The sequence below is a fragment of the Hylobates moloch genome, unplaced genomic scaffold (assembly GCF_009828535.3).
Source record: "Hylobates moloch isolate HMO894 unplaced genomic scaffold, HMol_V3 SCAFFOLD_10, whole genome shotgun sequence".
Classification (NCBI taxonomy): Eukaryota; Metazoa; Chordata; class Mammalia; order Primates; family Hylobatidae; genus Hylobates; species Hylobates moloch.
Window position 1 is genome coordinate 103,215,641 of NW_026652285.1, and position 17,183 is coordinate 103,232,823.

Here is a 17,183-nt window from a genome sequence, read left to right on the forward strand (position 1 = left end):
CACTGCAATCTCTGCCTTCTAGGTTCAAGCGATTCTCCTGCCTCAGCCTCCCAAGTAGCTGGGATTACAGGCATGCGCCACCATGCCTGGCTAATTTTGTATTTTTAGTAGAGATGGGGTTTCTCCATGTTGGTCAGGCTGGTCTCGAACTCCCAGCCTCAGGTGATCTGCCTGCCTCGGCCTCCCAAAGTGCTGGGATTACAGGCATGAGCCACGGCCCCCTTCCCCTTTCTAGTATGGGGATGTTACTGGCCTACAGAAAGGCGCTTCTCTCTGGCCCCTGGTCCTGGTCCTGGTCCTGGTCCTGGTCCTATGCGCCCTTAGCACCTGTCAGTGCCCTGGGCAGTTTGTTTCTCCTCCAACATCTGTCCCCTCCAGGAAGCAGGGGCTGCCCAGGAGGTAGAGGCCCATCTCTCACCTCAAGTCCCAGGGCCTGTCTCGCACATGGCCACCTGGCAGTGGGTGCCCTGGGAGGGCTGTGGGATGAGGGAGGCATGAACGGCTTCCATGTCAATGTTTCTCAGGTTTCTTTGAAAGGAGAGAGAAAAACAGGTGCGTTCTTGCCCCAGTCACATGGGGACGGCAGACGCTGGTCAGATTGCTCCCCGGTAAACACATTAGCCCACACCAGGATGACAAGGAAGGGGAGGAAAGGGAGAGTGTGTGCCTGGGGTCGGGGAGGACAGGAGCTGGCTCTGCAGACGGGACCCAGGAGTGGGAAGGCTGGAGTTGAGGACCAGGGGACAGCCAATGTGGCTGGGTGGAGGGCAGGCGGGTGGGCGTGGAGAGGTTAGCAGAGTGTCGGGGCCTGGGCGGGTTTAGCCTCACCCGGCAGTCAAGAGGAAGCTGTGGAAGGGTTTGGTCAGGGTAGTAACAGAGTCAGACTTTTAAAACACCCCCAAACCCCTGACAGCCAAGTGGAGCGGATAAGAGGAGAGAGGAAGTCGAATGTCAGGAATCGGGGCGGGAGGCGGCAGCTTGGACCAGAGGGCTGGGGTAGGGCGAGCACGGGTCTGAACGCGATTGAGGGACGGAAACAGCTCTATGTGTGAACCATGGGCCGTGGGAGTGGGGAGCGGGGATGACGCCGGACTCTGGGCCTCCACAGTTCAGAGGCACTTGGGTGGCATTAGAGAGATGGAGAAGGGGGCGGCATGAGGCTCAAATGCCTGCTTTGGGTGTGTGAGCTCCAGGGAAGGCCAGGGCTCGTCACTGAGAGCCCCTGCGGCCATGAAGATCCCCCTGCTCCAACCTGCCCCCTTATGTGAGTCAGCGGGAGGAGCTCCCGGGGAAGGCGGCCGTGAGCTCCAGTGCCTGCTGTCAGGGGGCTTCGGGCCAGAGGACATCTGGGTTCCAGCTGCCAGAGCCAGACCACCCTCAGACCACAGCTGGCTGGGGCAGGCTGCTCATGGCAGGGGACAGGTGGCCCCAACAGCCTGTGTTCACAGCGGAGCCCTGTGGGCTCTCACTCTCCTTTCCTGGGTCAGAGGGCTTCACAGGGCGGGTGTTTACAGCACCCCCTCCAAGGCAGGGGCAGTCCCTTGTGACTTCCCTGGTAACCACTGTCCCCAGGATTGCCTGGCGCCTGCCTCACGCCAAGAAGCCCTGGGGTGCTGCCTGCCTAAACTGGGCCCCGCGTGGAAGCCGTGCTACGTGCCCTATCACACAGTGTGTCCCCATATCAGCTAAAGCACCTGGAGCCTCAACAGCGGTCGGTGATTCGTCAACACCCGCTGAGGGCAGAGCGTGTGACGTGGCTTAAGGGAGCCACTGAGTGGCCACAGAGGAGTGTCCAGGGTCCAGCTCAGGGTCCACGTGGAGTCGGCGAGGACGGGCTTCAGCTCCAGCTCAGCCACTTAGCATCTGTCAGTTCCAAGGCCTGAGCCTGATGCCTCACGGGTGAAATGGGGACGCTAACGTCCCTCCCACCTCTGGTGAGGCAGGCTCTAGGGAGAAGCTATTGCCTTGGCCAGGGGCAGAAGCCGTGGCCTCTGAGCAGCTCGGGACAGGGACAGTGGTCGGGACAGGGACAATCACAGGGTCGGGCTCTGCCGAGCATGCCGCGGGCTCAGGGCACCCCTGTTCCTGCCCGATTCCACCTGTCTCTTGACCCTGTGTGTGGAATGGGGCCACAGGCTGGGGCTGCTCTCAAAGACCCCGTATTTGCCCATTCTTCTACTGCTATAAACACCTGAGATGGTTACTTATTTATTTATTTATTTATTTATTTTTGAGACAGAGTTTCGCTCTCGTTGCCCAGGCTGGAGTGCAATGGCATGATCTCGGCTCACTGCAACCTCTGCCTCCTGGGTCCAAGCGATTCTCCTGCCTCAGCCTCCTGAGTAGCTGGGATTATAGGCATGCGCTGCCACACCTGGCTAATTTTGTATTTTTAGTAGAGACTGGGTTTCTCCATGTTGGTCAGGCTGGTCTCAAACTCCTGACCTCAGGTGATCCGCCCGCCTTGGCCTCCCAAAGTGCTGGGATTACAGGCCTGCGCCACCGCACCCAGCTGACGGTAATTTATTAAAATATGTTTAATTGGCGCACAGTTCCACAGGCTGTACAGGAATCATGGTGCTGGCATCTGCTTGGTTTCTGGGGAGGCCTCAGGAAACTTACAGTCTTGGCGGAAGGTGAAGAGGGATCAGGCATATCACCTGGCCAGAGCAGGACCAAGAGAGAGAGAGCAGGGGATGGGGTCGGGGAGAGGGGTGGGTGCCACACACTTCTAAACAACCAGATCTCATGAGAACTCACTCACTCTACAGTACCAAGCGGGGAGGGTGCTAAGTCATTCAGGAGAATTCAACCTCATGATCCAATCAGCTCCCACCAGGCCCCACCTTCAACATTGGGGATTACAGTTTGACATGAGATTTGGTGGGGACACAGATCCAAACCATATCAGACGTGGACTCACGGGGGATTTGGAGTGACTCAGGAGCTGTCCCTCTTTGGAGTACCCTCTTTCCTGCCCTTTGGGACACAGTTGAGGGATAGCTGCTGGAGGTGGTCCCCTTAGCCCCCCACACATGTTGCTACTGTGACTGCCAGCCCACTCTCCACTTGGGAGACTAAGGTGACTTCTTCCTGGGTCCCTCTCAGCCCCCAGGTGGGGCTCCTCCCAGGCAGAAGCTTTCTGTGGCAGGCACTTGCTAGCTGGTGGCTTTGGGTAGCTTCTCTGTGCCTCAGTTCACCCATCCATTCTATGGGGGTGGTAACAGGCTGGTGAAGATGGGATGCGTTTGTTCCAGAGCCCACCAGTACAGTCAGTTCTCTGTTACTGCTGCCCCCAGGGCACATATTCGGTGTTCAGTGAGGGCCAAGATTGAGGGTGGAGTCTGGCTCACACCTGCAAACAGGGGCTACCTGGTGACTAACTCCTCATCTGCCCTGCCGGCACCTGCGGGTCCCCTTCCTCCTCCGTGTCTTTTCCCAGGTGCAAGTGCAATGGGCATGCCAGCGAGTGCGGCCCCGACGCAGCGGGCCAGTTGGCCTGCCAGTGCCAGCACAACACCACCGGCACGGACTGTGAGCGCTGCCTGCCCTTCTTCCAGGACCGCCCTTGGGCCCGGGGCACCACCGAGGCTGCCCACGAGTGTCTGCGTGAGTGTCACAGGGCATCAGGGACCCGAGGCTGGTGTTGCAGGCAGGGAAAGGAACTCCCCCGAAACCTCGTGGTGGGGGCTGCTCCTGGGTACACCCGGGGGACAGCTAGGGGTCTCTGTGTTGCTGCAGAGATGAGGACGAGTGGAAGGGGAGCCTGGGGAGGGGGGTGCATTTAAGCCTCAGTCTCTCCTCCACTAAGTAGCTTCCCTGGACCAACTCCACCCATGCAGAGGCGCCTGTGGTGGGAGGGCCAGAAGGTCCCCAACTTGCTTCTTTGTGTTAACTGCTCCCACCCCAGCTACTAATCGGAACCAGGCTACCCCTACAAGCAAGGGGGTGCTGACGGCCCACCCGGCCTCTCCCACGGGCCCCCAGGCAGCCCTTTGGTGTCCCAGCCCCCATGTGATGTGGCTTTGACCGCCTAACCTCAGAGAAGCGCTGGAGAGAGGATGATGCCATCATGTCTTCTCCAGGGACACAGGCCAAGAGCAGGGACGCACTGACTTCTCTTCTGGCTGGGGCACCGGCTGCAAGCCCCACCCTGTCCCCAGACAGCCTGGTTTCCTCCAGGCTCTCCATGCGCAGCCGCCGTTGCTGGGTGCCAGTTCCCAGCTGGTGCTGGTGCTGCTGGCAGGAGACACATCTTCACTCACAGGCTCGCCAGGCTCGCTGGGCGGGCAGCTTGGCCTCTGGGCCCCGCTGTCCTCTTGGGCCTGGGCTACTGGCGACCAGAACCGGGGCTGGGCCGGGGGTGGCTTGTTCTGAGGGTGGCGTGCTGTCTGCAGGAGCTGCCCTTGCTGGCCTGCCTCCACCAGGGAGTCCTGGGGCCAAGGAAGCTGTGCTGGCTGGCTTCCACTGTCCCAGCCTGCTGCTGTCTCCACAGTGGGGACACAGAGGCCAGACTGCTTCTACCATGTCCTCAGCCCTGTGGTCACATCTGTGTCTCTCAGTCAGCAGCCTGGGAGCCAGGGTTTCAGGCTTGACCCTTCATCCCCACCCTCACCCGCAGATGAGACAGCCCCAAGCCCTGAATTCCGCCTCATCCACTTTGCTCCAGTCTGTCTAACTTCTGTTCATTGCAGCCGATGCCTTGGGCCTGGCCCTGCCTCCTCTCCCTGCACACCCAAAGCTTCCTCTTCCCTGCTCTCCCTGTTCCCAGCCCTCCCCTGCCTGCAGCTAAGGCTCTTTTCTTGACACAAGGCCTCACTCTGTCACCCAGGCTGGAGTGCAGTGGCACAATCATAGCTCACTGCAGCCTCGAATTCCTGGGTGCGTGTTCCTCCTACCTCAGCCTCCAGAGTAGCTGAGACTACAGGAACATATCACCATGCCAAGCAATGTTTTGTAGAGATCGGCTCTCACTGTTGTCCAGGCTGGTCTTTACACTCCTGGGCTCAAGCAGTCCTCCTACCTTACCTCCCAAAGTGCTGGGATCACAGGTGTGAGCCATGGCACTGGGCCAAGGCTTTCTAAAGGACAAATTTAATAACATCTATCCCCTGCTTAAACTTTCCCACGGCTCCCCCTTTGCTCCCAGCTAACATCCACTGACCACGGCAGCCCAGCCTCCCTGGAGCAAGCTCTGCTAGCCTCTGACTTCACAACTGCCCCTGCACTGCAGGCCCCCCACTGCACAATGTCCCTCCTTCCCTGCCATCACACGACATGCCATCTGCAGCCAGCCTCATGGCACACCCGCACCAGGCCATGCGTCTGTCTGTGCACGTGGGGTATCCCCTGGGCTTTCACCTCCTGTCTGCGACACCCTTCCCGCCCCCTCTTCCTCTCTCTGGCCTATTCCTCACTGCTCAGCCTTCAGATTCAGCACGGCCATGACTTCCTCTCGGAAGCCTTGTCCTATCACCCCAGCACAGCCGCAGGGGCCCCTTCTTTCAGCTCCCAAAGCCCCCAGCCTCTCCTGTCTCAGCCCTGCACCTGCAGGGGGTTTGCTTGCTTGCCATCTGGCCTGTGGGCAGCATGAGGGCGGCAGGTGTAAATGGGTCCACACCTTTCATGGATCCACTCCTGAGCTCACTCTGGGAGCCAAGACAGCCAGTCCTGCACACAGACTTTTAAAAATGATTTAATGGGGAAATGAAAGGTGACGTGTGCTTTCTGTACCCCTGAGTGACCTCACACAATAGTGAGAGTCACACTATTATTATGGCTTGGAGGACCTACAGGAGATTTTGGAGACAGCCAAGCTGCCACTCCAGAAGGCAGCCTCTGATTGGTGCCCGTCTATCTGGGTGTATATCCTGGTTGCCTGGGAGGGTCTTCTTTCTGCCTGTTGTTTTGGTGTATTTACTAACGGTGTCCCCTTTGTTCTTAAGAGTGTCCTGTTTTGGCAAATCAATTGATCAGTGTCTAGCCTTGATCAAGCTGGGCCTGAACTCCATTCTAGACCATGCTCTTGCCCTTCTCTTTGCACTGCCCGCTCATTTAGCACAGGGAGGCTGACTGGCACAGATGCCTCCTCCTACCACATCACAGGGGACTCACACACCTTTCCCCGCTCCTGCCCATAGCCTGCAACTGCAGTGGCCGCTCCAAGGAATGCACGTTTGATCGGGAGCTCTTCCGCAGCACAGGCCACGGCGGGCACTGTCACCACTGCCGTGACCACACAGCTGGGCCACACTGTGAGCACTGTCAGGAGAATTTCTATCACTGGGACCCACGGATGCCATGCCAGCCCTGTGACTGCCACCCGGCAGGTGAGTGGGCTCCACATCCCCAGCCTCCAACCCTCTCCCCTTCCTGGCCTCAATTGCCCTGTGCCCTTCCTTTCCCAGGCTCCCTACACCTCCAGTGCGATGACACAGGCACCTGCGCCTGCAAGCCCACCGTGACTGGCTGGAAGTGTGACCGCTGTCTGCCCGGGTTCCACTCGCTCAGTGAGGGAGGCTGCAGGTGAGGGCGAGGGGCAGCCCAGTATGGACACATTGCACTGAATGACAAGAAGCAGGAGGGACAGGCTGTCAGCAGTCCCTCCCCTCCCCATCCCTTCCTGTCTGCAGCTACCTCGCCCTAATCCTGGTGAGGACTAGAGACATCCAGCTCCTGGGGAGGCCAAGAGACAAAACCAGACCCTAATGAGACCAGGCTGAGCCCTGTGGAAGCTCAGTGGATCTTGTGGGTGGAGGGCAGGCTTCCTGTAGGAGGTGCTGCATAAGTGTAGGGAGAGGGGAAGGACAGGTGTTTGAGGTGGGGTGGGGGGCACAGGGGGCATCCGGAGGAGCCATGGATCAGTGGGAAGCAGGAGGGGGTGAGGGGGAGGCTGAGTGGAGGCTACAGCAGGAACGCCTGGGCAGCCTGCATGGGGGTTTGACTGGAGAGAGAGAGCAGGGCAGATTCCAGAGCCCAGTGCGAGGAGGAGCTAATAGGACATGGTGACCAGGGGGTTGAAGAGGAAGAAGGGGTGGAGGCTGACCTTCGGGGTTCTCTGGACCTCTGGATAGCAGGGCACGCAGTGTGGGGAGTGGGGTGGGAGAGGCTGAGTGTCATCTGGGTACACTGAGTCTGGTACCCAGTGGGACAGCTGAGGGGAGAGAGGGGCAGGGGCTCCTGGGGTCTGGACCTTACCCCAAAACACTTGCCATCACTTGATTGAGAAAGTATACAATGGCCAAAAAACAAAAACAAAACAAAACAAAAAGCTATGATAAACTTAGAAGCTTTTTTTTTTTTTTTTTTTTTTTTTGAGACAGATCCTTGTTTTGTCAACCAGGCTGGAATGCAGTGGTGCCATCTTGGCTCACTGCAACCTCCGCCTCCCCAGTTCCAGCAATTCTCTGCCTCAGTCTTCTGAGTAGCTGGGATTACAAGCATGCACCACCATGCCCGGTATCTCTATTTTTTTTTTTTTTAAGATGGAGTCTTGCTCTGTCACCCAGGCTGGAGTGCAGTGGCGCGATCTCTACTCACTACAACCTCCGCCTCCCAGACTCAAGTGATCCTTCCATCTCAGCCTCCTGAGTAGCTGAGACTACAAATGTGCGCCACCACACCCGGCTAATTTTTGTATTTTTTGGTAGAGATGGGTTTTTGCCATGTTGCCCAGGCTGGTCTCGAGCTCCTGGGCTCAAGTAATCCACCCCCCTTGGCTTCCCAAAGTGCTGATTACAGACGTGAGTCACTGCGCCCGGCCCAGAAGCACTTTTAAGTGAACTTGCTTTGGTTGGTAACAGGCATCTTTGTATATTTGAAAGGCAGTAGAAACACATTGGGGATATCTAGGAGAGCTCTGATTCCTTGTAAAATATTTGGTGGTTCTGGGCATAAAACTGACCATGAGACGGGGCCTGGCTGCTTCCCTGGGGTCTCTCTGGCCTCTGGACCTTTGCAGGTGCCACACCTCCCACCCCTGCCCCCTCTCCCCAGCCTGTGGCTCACAGCCTCCTGCTCATTCTTCAGGTCTCAGCTGAGCAGCCCCTCTCTCGGGATGCCTTCCCTCCCACCTGCCCCTCGCCTGCACCCCCAGGCTGAGTCAGAGGCCCCGCAGTGCGGGCATAGCCTCTCATACATCTCCCACAACACGTATCACGGTACAGGGTCTGCGTGATCTGTCTGTCTACGCCAGACTGTGGGATTCACCAGGGAGGAACCATGTCTTATTAGATGAGTGGATGGATGGAGGGAGGGATGGAAAGATGCATGGATGGGTGAATGAATGGGTGGATAGGTGGCTGCTGGACAGAAAGAAGGAAGGATGAATAAGTGGATGGAGGAGTGAGGGGATAGACAGAAAGATTCATGGAGGGCGGGCACAGTGGCTCACGCCTGTAATCCCAGCACTTTGGGAGGCCAAGGCAGGTGGATCACCTGAGGTCACGAGTTCAAGACCAGTCTAGCCAGCATGGTGAAACCCTGTCTCTACTAAAAATACAAAAATTAGCTGGACATAGTGATGCATGCTTGTAGTCCTAGCTACTCGGGAGGCTGAGACAGGAGAATCACTTGAACCCAGGAGGCAGAGGTTGCAGTGAGCTGAGATCATGACACTGCACTCCAGCCTGGGTAGCAAAGTGTGACTCTGTCTCAAAAAAAAAAAAAGAAAAAGAAAGAAAGATTCATGGATGATGAGTGAGTGCGTGGATGACAGATGGAAGGATCCTGGATGGATGTGTGGTGGGCGGGAAGATGGACCACTTTACCAGTGATGGATGGGTCACTTCCTTGGCAAGATGGGAACAGTAAAGCCAGGTCAGGTACCTGTGTCAGCCTTGCTCCTGATGTTGGCAGCAGAGAATGCTCCCTTCCTAGGATGGGCTGTTCCCACTCTGAAGTTGCTCATTGCACATTTTCCCCTTGTCCTATCTCTTTGGCAGACCCTGCACCTGCAATCCTGCTGGCAGCCTGGACACCTGTGACCCCCGCAGTGGGCGCTGCCCCTGCAAAGAGAATGTGGAAGGCAACCTATGTGACAGGTGTGTGAGCTAATCCAGCAGTAAGCTTGCTGGAAGTGACCTGGGGGCTCACCGATGAGGCACCAAAGCTGTGGAGTGCGGGGAGGAGCAAGGGGCACAGTCTTCATGGACTTGGGTGACCTTGTCACCCTGTGCCCTTCCTGGAGCACCATGTATCTGTCATACAGGAAGTTACTCAAAAGCTTTATGGCACTGTTTATGCTTTGATCCAACACCACTGATCATTCATAAGCTGAGAAAATACATGTCTTAGATTAGAATCCTGAAAAGAAAGAGCTGGAAGGATAGGAGAGACCATCTAATCCAGGGATAGTAAATACATGGTGCTCGTACTACCACCTGCCGTGGCAGACATCACTAATGGAGCACTATCACAGCCCTCCCCTTTCACACTCACTGCAGACATAGCTATCACTCATGGAGTATTATCAACCCTCCCCTTTCACACCCATGACAGACACCACTAATGGAGCACTATCACAACCCTTTCGCACCCACGGCAGACATCACTCATGGAGCCCTATCACAGCCCTCCCTTTTCACACTCAGTAGACATTACTCATGCAGCACTGTCAATACACCCCTTTCACACCCACAGCAGACATCACTAATGGTATACCCATGGCATACATCACTAAGGGAGCACTATCACGGTCTTCCCCTTTCTTATCCACAGCAGATATCACTAATGGAGCACTTATCACAACCCTCCCTTTTCACACTCACTGCCGACATCACTCATGAAGCATTGTCAACACACCCCTTTCACACCCGCAGCAGACATCACTAATGGTAATAACCATGGCAAACATCACTAAGGGAGAACTATCACAACCTCCCACTTTCATACCCATAGCAGGCATCACTAATGGAGTACTATCAACCCTTGCCTTTCACAGCCATGGCAGACGTCACTAATGGAGCCCTATCAACCTTTCCCTTTCATAGCCATGGCAGACATCACTAATGGAGCCCTATCAACCTTTCCCTTTCATAGCCATGGCAGACATCACTAATGGAGCCCTATCAACCTTTCCCTTTCATAGCCATGGCAGACATCATAATGGAGCACTACTACAACCCTTCTTTTTCATGCCCATAGCAGGCATCACTCATGGAGCACTGTCAACACACCCCTTTCACACCCACAGCAGACATCACTAATGGCATACCCATGGCAGACATCACTAAGGGAGCACTATCACAACCCTCCCCTTTCATACCCACAGCAGACGTCACTAATGGAGCACTATCAACTCTCCCCTTTCACACCATGGCAGACATCACTAAGCAACACTATCACAACCCTCCCCTTTCACACTTTCATACCCACAACAGACATCACTAATGGGGCACAGCAGTCTTGGCCATGAGCCCTACTATAACCTCAGGATCCTTCTTAACACCCTGCTTCGGGAAGCCCCTACCCACTGGGCTGGATTTTGAGCCTGTTTGCCATCTTTGCAGTCTGATCATGGTACAAATGGGGTATCTGAAGCTCTGCAAGTCAAAGGGGCTCTCCCAAGGCCACGAAGTTCATAAACTTCCTCTTTCAAGTGTTCAAGAGGCCTCTAAGCTCCAGCAGTGCGGCCAGCAGACAAACATGGGTTTAGCTCCTTGGGTACACACTATCTCTTCTTCCTGGCTTTGTGTCTGACATTCCCCAGAGTGCTTGGAGAAGTGGCTGATTCTGGGGCTGGGGCTGGAAAAAGACAAGATAAGCCCGAGGCATCTTATAGTGCCAGGAAGCAAGGAAACGCTGAAAAACAGAGACAGACACAAACAAAACAGCCCAAACCAGAACGCGGGCCCATGTGAAAAGGACACAGGAGCCGAGGTGAAAGAGCTCTCAGGGCTGAAACAGTTTGAGCAACAAAATAAACAACGATAGTATTGGATTATAACCCAAAGAATAAAGTCAAATCCACGAATCCATACTGATGTAAATAGATGATTGAATACATAAATAGATGGGCATGAAGGGACAAACCGTCCTTCCAGAAGAATTCCAAGTAATGAATGTAGAAATGAAGGAACTGGAAAACCGCTGTTCAGACCTCACAGTGGTAATTGCTGCAGGCAAGAGCTGCTGATGAATGCTGACATCGGTGGGCAGAACTTTAAGGAAAGAGAGGATATTTGCCTAACCTCAAAATATCTATTAATTACTGGGGTGGCTCTAACATCTGTCCACGGGTCCTTTGATACTCTTCCCTCCAGGAGGTCGAGCTTAGTCCCCCTCTTTTTGAGACTGGGCTGCATTTAGTGACTTGCTACTTTTTTTTTTTTTTTTTTTTTTGAGACTGAGTTTCACTGTTTTGCTCAGGCTGGAGTGCAGTGGTGCGATCTCAGCTCACTGCAACCTCTGTCTCCTGGGTTCAAGTGATTCTCCTGCCTCAGCCTCCCGAGTAGCTGGGACTATAGGTGCCCACCACCATGCCTGGCTAATTTTTATATTTTTAGTAGAGATGGGGTTTCACCACATTGGTCAGGCTGGTCTCGAACTCCTGATCTCAGGTGACCCACCCACCTCGGCCTCCCAAAGTGTTGGGCTTACAGGCGTGAGCCACTGCGTCCGGCCTATTCAGTGACTTGCTTCTAATGATTGGACCTTGGTGATTGCACAGTGGAGAGACTGGCAGACAGCACCTTCAGCAGGTGATGAAAGTCAGCATTGCTTGGATGTCATGTGGGTTTCCTGTGCCCCCATGTGATATGACAAGAAGGGCACTTCACCTCTGTGTATTTCTTTCCCAAGCCTATAACTCTGGTCTAATCATGAGAAACATCAGGCATTCTAAAAATACCTGATCAGTGCTTTTCAAAAAGTGTCAAGATAGTGGCAGACAAGGAAAGACTGAGAAGCAGTGATAGGTTGGAGGAGAACAAGGATACCACTAAATGCAACGCCGTGTCCCAGATGGGATCCTGCAGCAGAAACCAGACATTAGAGGAAAAAGTGGAGAAATCCCAATAAAGTCGCTGGGGGCAGTGGCTCACAGCTGTAATCCCAGTACTTTGGGAGGCTGAGGCAGGCGGATCCCCTGAGGTCAGGAGTTCGAGATCAGCCTGGCCAACATGGTGAAACCCCGTTTCTACTAAAAATACAAAAATTAGCTGGGTGTGGTGGTGGGCGCCTGCAATCCCAGCTACCCGGGAGGCTGAGGCAGGAGAATCACTTGAACCCGGGAGGCAGAGGCTGCAGTGAGCCAAGATCGCACCATTGCACTCCAGCCTGGGCCACAGAACAAGACTGTCTCAAAAAAAAAAAAAAAAATCCTAATAAAGTCTGGAGTTTAGTTAACTTAGTTTTGACAAGTGTACTGTGGTAATGTCAGATGTCAGCATCAGGGGAGGCTGTCTGAAGCAGGTATGGGAACAATCTGTAATGTTCTCACTACTCTTCTAGAATTCTGAAAAAAAATTGTTTTTAAGTTTCTGCAGTGATTCTAGACTCTCATTGGTCCAGCTGGGATACCCTGGCCCTGCCCTTTCCTGGCTGATTCACGTGGCCCTCGTGGGCATGTCCTGCCTCCATTTCAGATGTCGCCCGGGGACCTTTAACCTGCAGCCCCACAATCCGGCTGGCTGCAGCAGCTGTTTCTGCTATGGCCACTCCAAGGTGTGCGCGGCCACTGCCCAGTTCCAGGTGCATCACATCCTCACCGATTTCCACCAGGGTAAGAGGTGCCCCCAGCAAATGCCTCCCAAGGTTCTGCTCCCAGCCTAGCGGCAGGTGATCCTGCCCTGGGGAGATCTGGCATTGGTGGATCTCCCATTGTGGAGAGGAGCCACAGGTCTGCACAGCCCAGGTGGGGTTGGGGGTGAGACGATGGCTCCCCAGTGCCCACCTGCGACCCCCCAGCTCCCTCCCCAGTCCCTGACTCTTTATACTCGTGGTGGGGTTGGGGGCTGGGTACGTGACGCTTTTTGGATCCTGTAGGGGAATTTCCCACTCACCCTGTTGAGACTGGCCTCCCTTGGTGTAGCTAAACACCGGGGATTCAGGCTCAGTCTCCTGGCCTCCACTTATTGAGCACCTGCTGTATGCTAGGTACTGCGCTGAGTGCCTCACATGCAAGGATTCTCATTCCCCTTTTAATGATGAAGTAACTGAGACCCACAAAAGGTAGGCCACTTGCCTGAGGCCACATAACAGTTGTGAGCACTGGGTTTGTCAGCTCCTGAGTTTTGCTCCTTTTTTTTTTTTTTTTTTTTTTGGACACAGGGTCTTGCTCTGTCACCAAGGCTGAAATGCAGTGGTGCAATCACGCAGGCCTCACTGCAGCCACCACCTCCCTGGGCTCACGTGATCCTCCCACCTCAGCCTCCTGAGTAGCTGGGACCACAGGTGTGCACCACCATGCCTGGCTAATTTTTATATGTTTTTGTAAAGACAGGGTTTTGCCATGTTTCCCAGGCTGGTCTCGATCTCCTGGGTTCAAGTGATCTGCCCACCTCCGCCTCCCAAAATGCTGGCACTACAGGCGTGCACCACCATGCTGAGCTCATTTTTGTTTTGTTTTTTTTTTTTTTTGTACAGACGGGGTCTTACCATGTTGCCCAGGCTGGTCTAGAACTCCTGAGCTCAGGCAATCCCGCCCACCTCGGCTTCCCAAAGTGCTGGGATTATGAGTGTCCGCGCCCAGCTCTGTTTTGCCCTTAACCACTGTGGTGGCCTATACCATGGTCCCTGACTCCAGGTGGCACAGCCGCATATTTAAAGAGGAAAGCAGCAGAGCTCGGAGCTCTGCATTAAACCAGAGGCTGCGTGGGCCCCAGCCACGTCCCACGGAGCGCCCCGCACCTTCCGCCTGTCCCCAGGAAAGAGCGAGGCATCAGCTGGAACAGAAGAACCTCAGGGCCGACGCCGGGGCGCCCCAGACGTGAGGGCCGCGCGCCCTCTGCTGGAAGCCGTGCAGAAAGCAGGACCGAGAGTTGCGCGGACCGGGACAGCGTGTCTGGGTCCTGGGTCCGGGGGTCTAAGGTGTTAGCGTTGGGCAGGACTCATTTTCTAGACCCTAAGAACAGTGTCATGATCTGTTCTCACATTGGGCCAGGCACTGGGTGTGGCCGGCCCTTCAGGGATGTCATCTCATTTTGTCTCACAGTTGCCCTTGCGCAGCAGTTCTCAAACTTTTTGGTCTCTGAATTCTTTTTTTTTTTTTTTTTTTGAGACGGAGTCTCACTGTGTTGCCCAGGCTAGAGTGCAATGGCGCGATCTCAGCTCTCTGTAACCTCTGCCTCCCAGGTTCAAGTGATTTTCCTGTCTCAGCCTCCTGTGTAGCTGGGACTGCAGGCACCCACCACCACGCCCAGCTTATTTTTGTATTTTTAGTACAGATCGGGGGTTTCACCATGTTGGTCAGGCTGGTCTTGAACTCGTCCCCTCAACTGATCCACCCTCCTCAACCTCCCAGAGTGCTGGGATTACAGGTGTGAGCCACCGCACCTGGCCTCTGGATCCCTTTATGCTCTTGAAAAATTATTGAGAACCCCAAAGTGCTTTTGTTTATGTGGGTGGTTTATATGGATATTTGCTGTCTTAGAAATGGAAACTGTGGCCGGGTGCAGTGGCTCACGCCTGTAATCCCAGCACTCTGGGAGGCCGAGATGGGGGCGGATCACCTGAGGTCAAGAGTTCGAGACCAGCCTGGCCAACATGACGAAACCCCATCTCTGCTAAAAATATAAAAATTAGCCAGGCTTGGTGGCCAGCTCCTGTAATCCCAGCTACTCGGGAGGCTGAGGCAGGAGAATCGCTTGAACCTGGGAGGCAGAGGTTGCAGCGAGCCGAGATCGCGCCACTGCACTCCAGCCTGAGTGACAGGGTGAGACTCTGTCTTAAAAAAAAAAAGAAAAAAAACTGAGTGGTTTTTAAATTTTTGTTATTTTAATTTTATTTTTTTAGCAGAGACGGGGTTTCACCATGTTGGCCAGGATGGTCTCGATCTCTTGACATCATGATCCATCTGCCTTGGCCTCCCAGAGCGCTAGGATTATAGGTGTGAGCCACCACATCCAGCTGATTTTTTTTATTTTTTTTTGAGTCAGAGTCTTGCTCTGTCACCCAGGCTGGAGTACAGTGGCGCAATCTTGGCTCGCTGCAACCTCCACCTCTCGGGTTCAGGCGATTCTCCTGCCTCAGCCTCCTGAGTAGCTCAGATTATAGGCAGCTGCTACCATGCCTGGCTAATTTTTGTATTTTTAGCAGAGACAGGTTTTCACCATGTTGGCCAGGCTGGTCTCGAACTTCTGACCTCAGGTGATCCACCTCGGCATCTCAGAGTGCTGGGATTACAGGCATGAGCCACTGTGCTTGGCCTCCTAGTTCCTTGTAAATGCCTGTCTGCAAACTTCTCTTCATGTTGACATCTTCCTTTCTCTGACCGCTTTCCCCACTCCATTCCTTCCTTCTTACCCCTGGGCTGCCCCAGGTGTTTGGCCTCCGCCTCATTGCCCGCTGCCCCCTGGAGAGGCACCTCCTTAAGGTCACTCTCTGTGTGCTGGGCTGTGCTCCGTATTAACTGCTGTGGCCAGAGGGAGGAGGCACTGAACTGGCACTGGGGACCAGAAGGCCTGGGCTCCCGTCCTGGCTGGGCCCCTTCCTAACCAGGTGGCCTCCTTGCCTGTGGTGGTGTTAATGACACGGGTCACTGGAAGGACAGGGTTCATGAGGTCACAGGTGAGAAAGTTCTCTGAGAACCTGAAGATGAGGTCAAGTCTGGTACTATTAGAGATGGCCCTGATGTCCCAGGGCCCCCGTGTGGGGGTCTTCAGGCTGTCTTCATGTTGAGCTCAAAACCCCACTGAAAGGGCAGGGCAGGCTTCCAGGTCTGACCATGCCCCAAGCAGATCCGGGTCCCTGAGCTTTCTAGCTTCTCCTGGGGCTCCCTCCCACCCCAAGGCCCCAGCTGGGGCTGGCACCTGGAGACCACCCTCTGGGGCCTCACACTGATCGGGGGTTGTCTGTGTTTGCTGTCTAGGAGCCGAAGGCTGGTGGGCCAGAAGTGTGGGGGGCCCCGAGCACCCCCCACAGTGGAGCCCAAATGGGGTCCTCCTGAGTCCAGAAGACGAGGAGGAGCTCACAGCACCAGGTACCTCCAGCACCAGGTGGGGGCGGACCGCCCTGTGTCGGTTCCTCCTGCTGCTAAACAACTTGCCACACATTGGAGGCTGAAAACAATGCCAGTTTATTCTCTTCGAGTTCTGGAGAAGTCCGAGATGGGTCTCTCGGAGCCAACATCAAGGTGTCAGCAGGGCTGAGTTCCTTCTGGAGGCCCATGGGAAAGTCCCTTCCTTGCCTTTCCCAGCCTCTAGAAGCTGCCTGCATTCCTGGGCTCGTGGCTCCTTCCTCCATCTTCGAAGCAGCCAAGTTTGTCTCACGCCCCATTACTGGCACTAATTCCCCTGCCTCCCTCTTGTGTATTTGCCATTAATCTCTAATGATGGATGGGGCCCAGCTGGATAACCCAAGAGGCTCTTCCTACCTCAGGTCAGCTGATTAACAACCTTAATGTCCCCTGCCACAGAACACACCATATTTACGGATTCGAATGTGGATGCCTTTGGGAGGCTGTTATTCTGCCATCAGACCACAATATCTGATGAAACCCCCATTTTTCTGGTCGTAGCTTTGTCACGGAGGGCTTCTTCAGTGCCACAGAGCCATAGCCACTGTCACGGCCCAGAGAATATCTGTGTTTCCCATCAGCGCCTCACCCACCAGGCCACCGCACCTTAAGCCCAGGGCCACGGCGTTCTTGCAAAAGGAAGGAGGTTCTTGATCATTCTGACCTCTCCACCCCACAGTGAGGGGAACTCTGGTCTCTTGGCGACTATCTCAGTCCCAGAACCCAGAGCCTAGAGCCCATCTTTAGCCCCACTGTGGCTGATTCAGGACCTGCCAGCACCCCCGACCAGCTCTGCCCTTTCCCTCCCTCCCTCCCTCTGCCAGAGAGGCCAGGGAGATGATGTCACAGACGGCTGAGGAGCCGTGTGCCCTGCAGCCAGGAAGTCAAAGGCCTCGGACCCCTCGTGGGGCAGGCACTCCAAGCTCACAGGCCCATGAGCAAAAACCACACTCTGTTCCATGGCCGCTCTGCTGGCATATGTAAGAAAAGGGGCTTATTCCTGCAAGAA

The 17,183-nt window shown here is 55.0% G+C and overlaps 1 protein-coding gene across 3 annotated transcripts in view; it reads left to right on the forward strand.

The window, feature by feature from the left end:
• The window catches only part of LAMC3 (laminin subunit gamma 3), an 85,215-nt gene that overhangs the window by 23,964 nt on the left and 44,068 nt on the right, over nt 1-17,183 (forward strand). For all 3 annotated transcript variants that reach the window (XM_032165438.2, XM_058445976.1, XM_058445977.1), the window contains exons 4-9: nt 3,443-3,609; nt 6,141-6,329; nt 6,408-6,525; nt 8,943-9,041; nt 12,585-12,721; nt 16,028-16,138. In XM_032165438.2, coding sequence (XP_032021329.1) covers nt 3,443-3,609; nt 6,141-6,329; nt 6,408-6,525; nt 8,943-9,041; nt 12,585-12,721; nt 16,028-16,138 — 821 coding nt within the window. The remainder of the gene's footprint in view (nt 1-3,442; nt 3,610-6,140; nt 6,330-6,407; nt 6,526-8,942; nt 9,042-12,584; nt 12,722-16,027; nt 16,139-17,183) is intronic.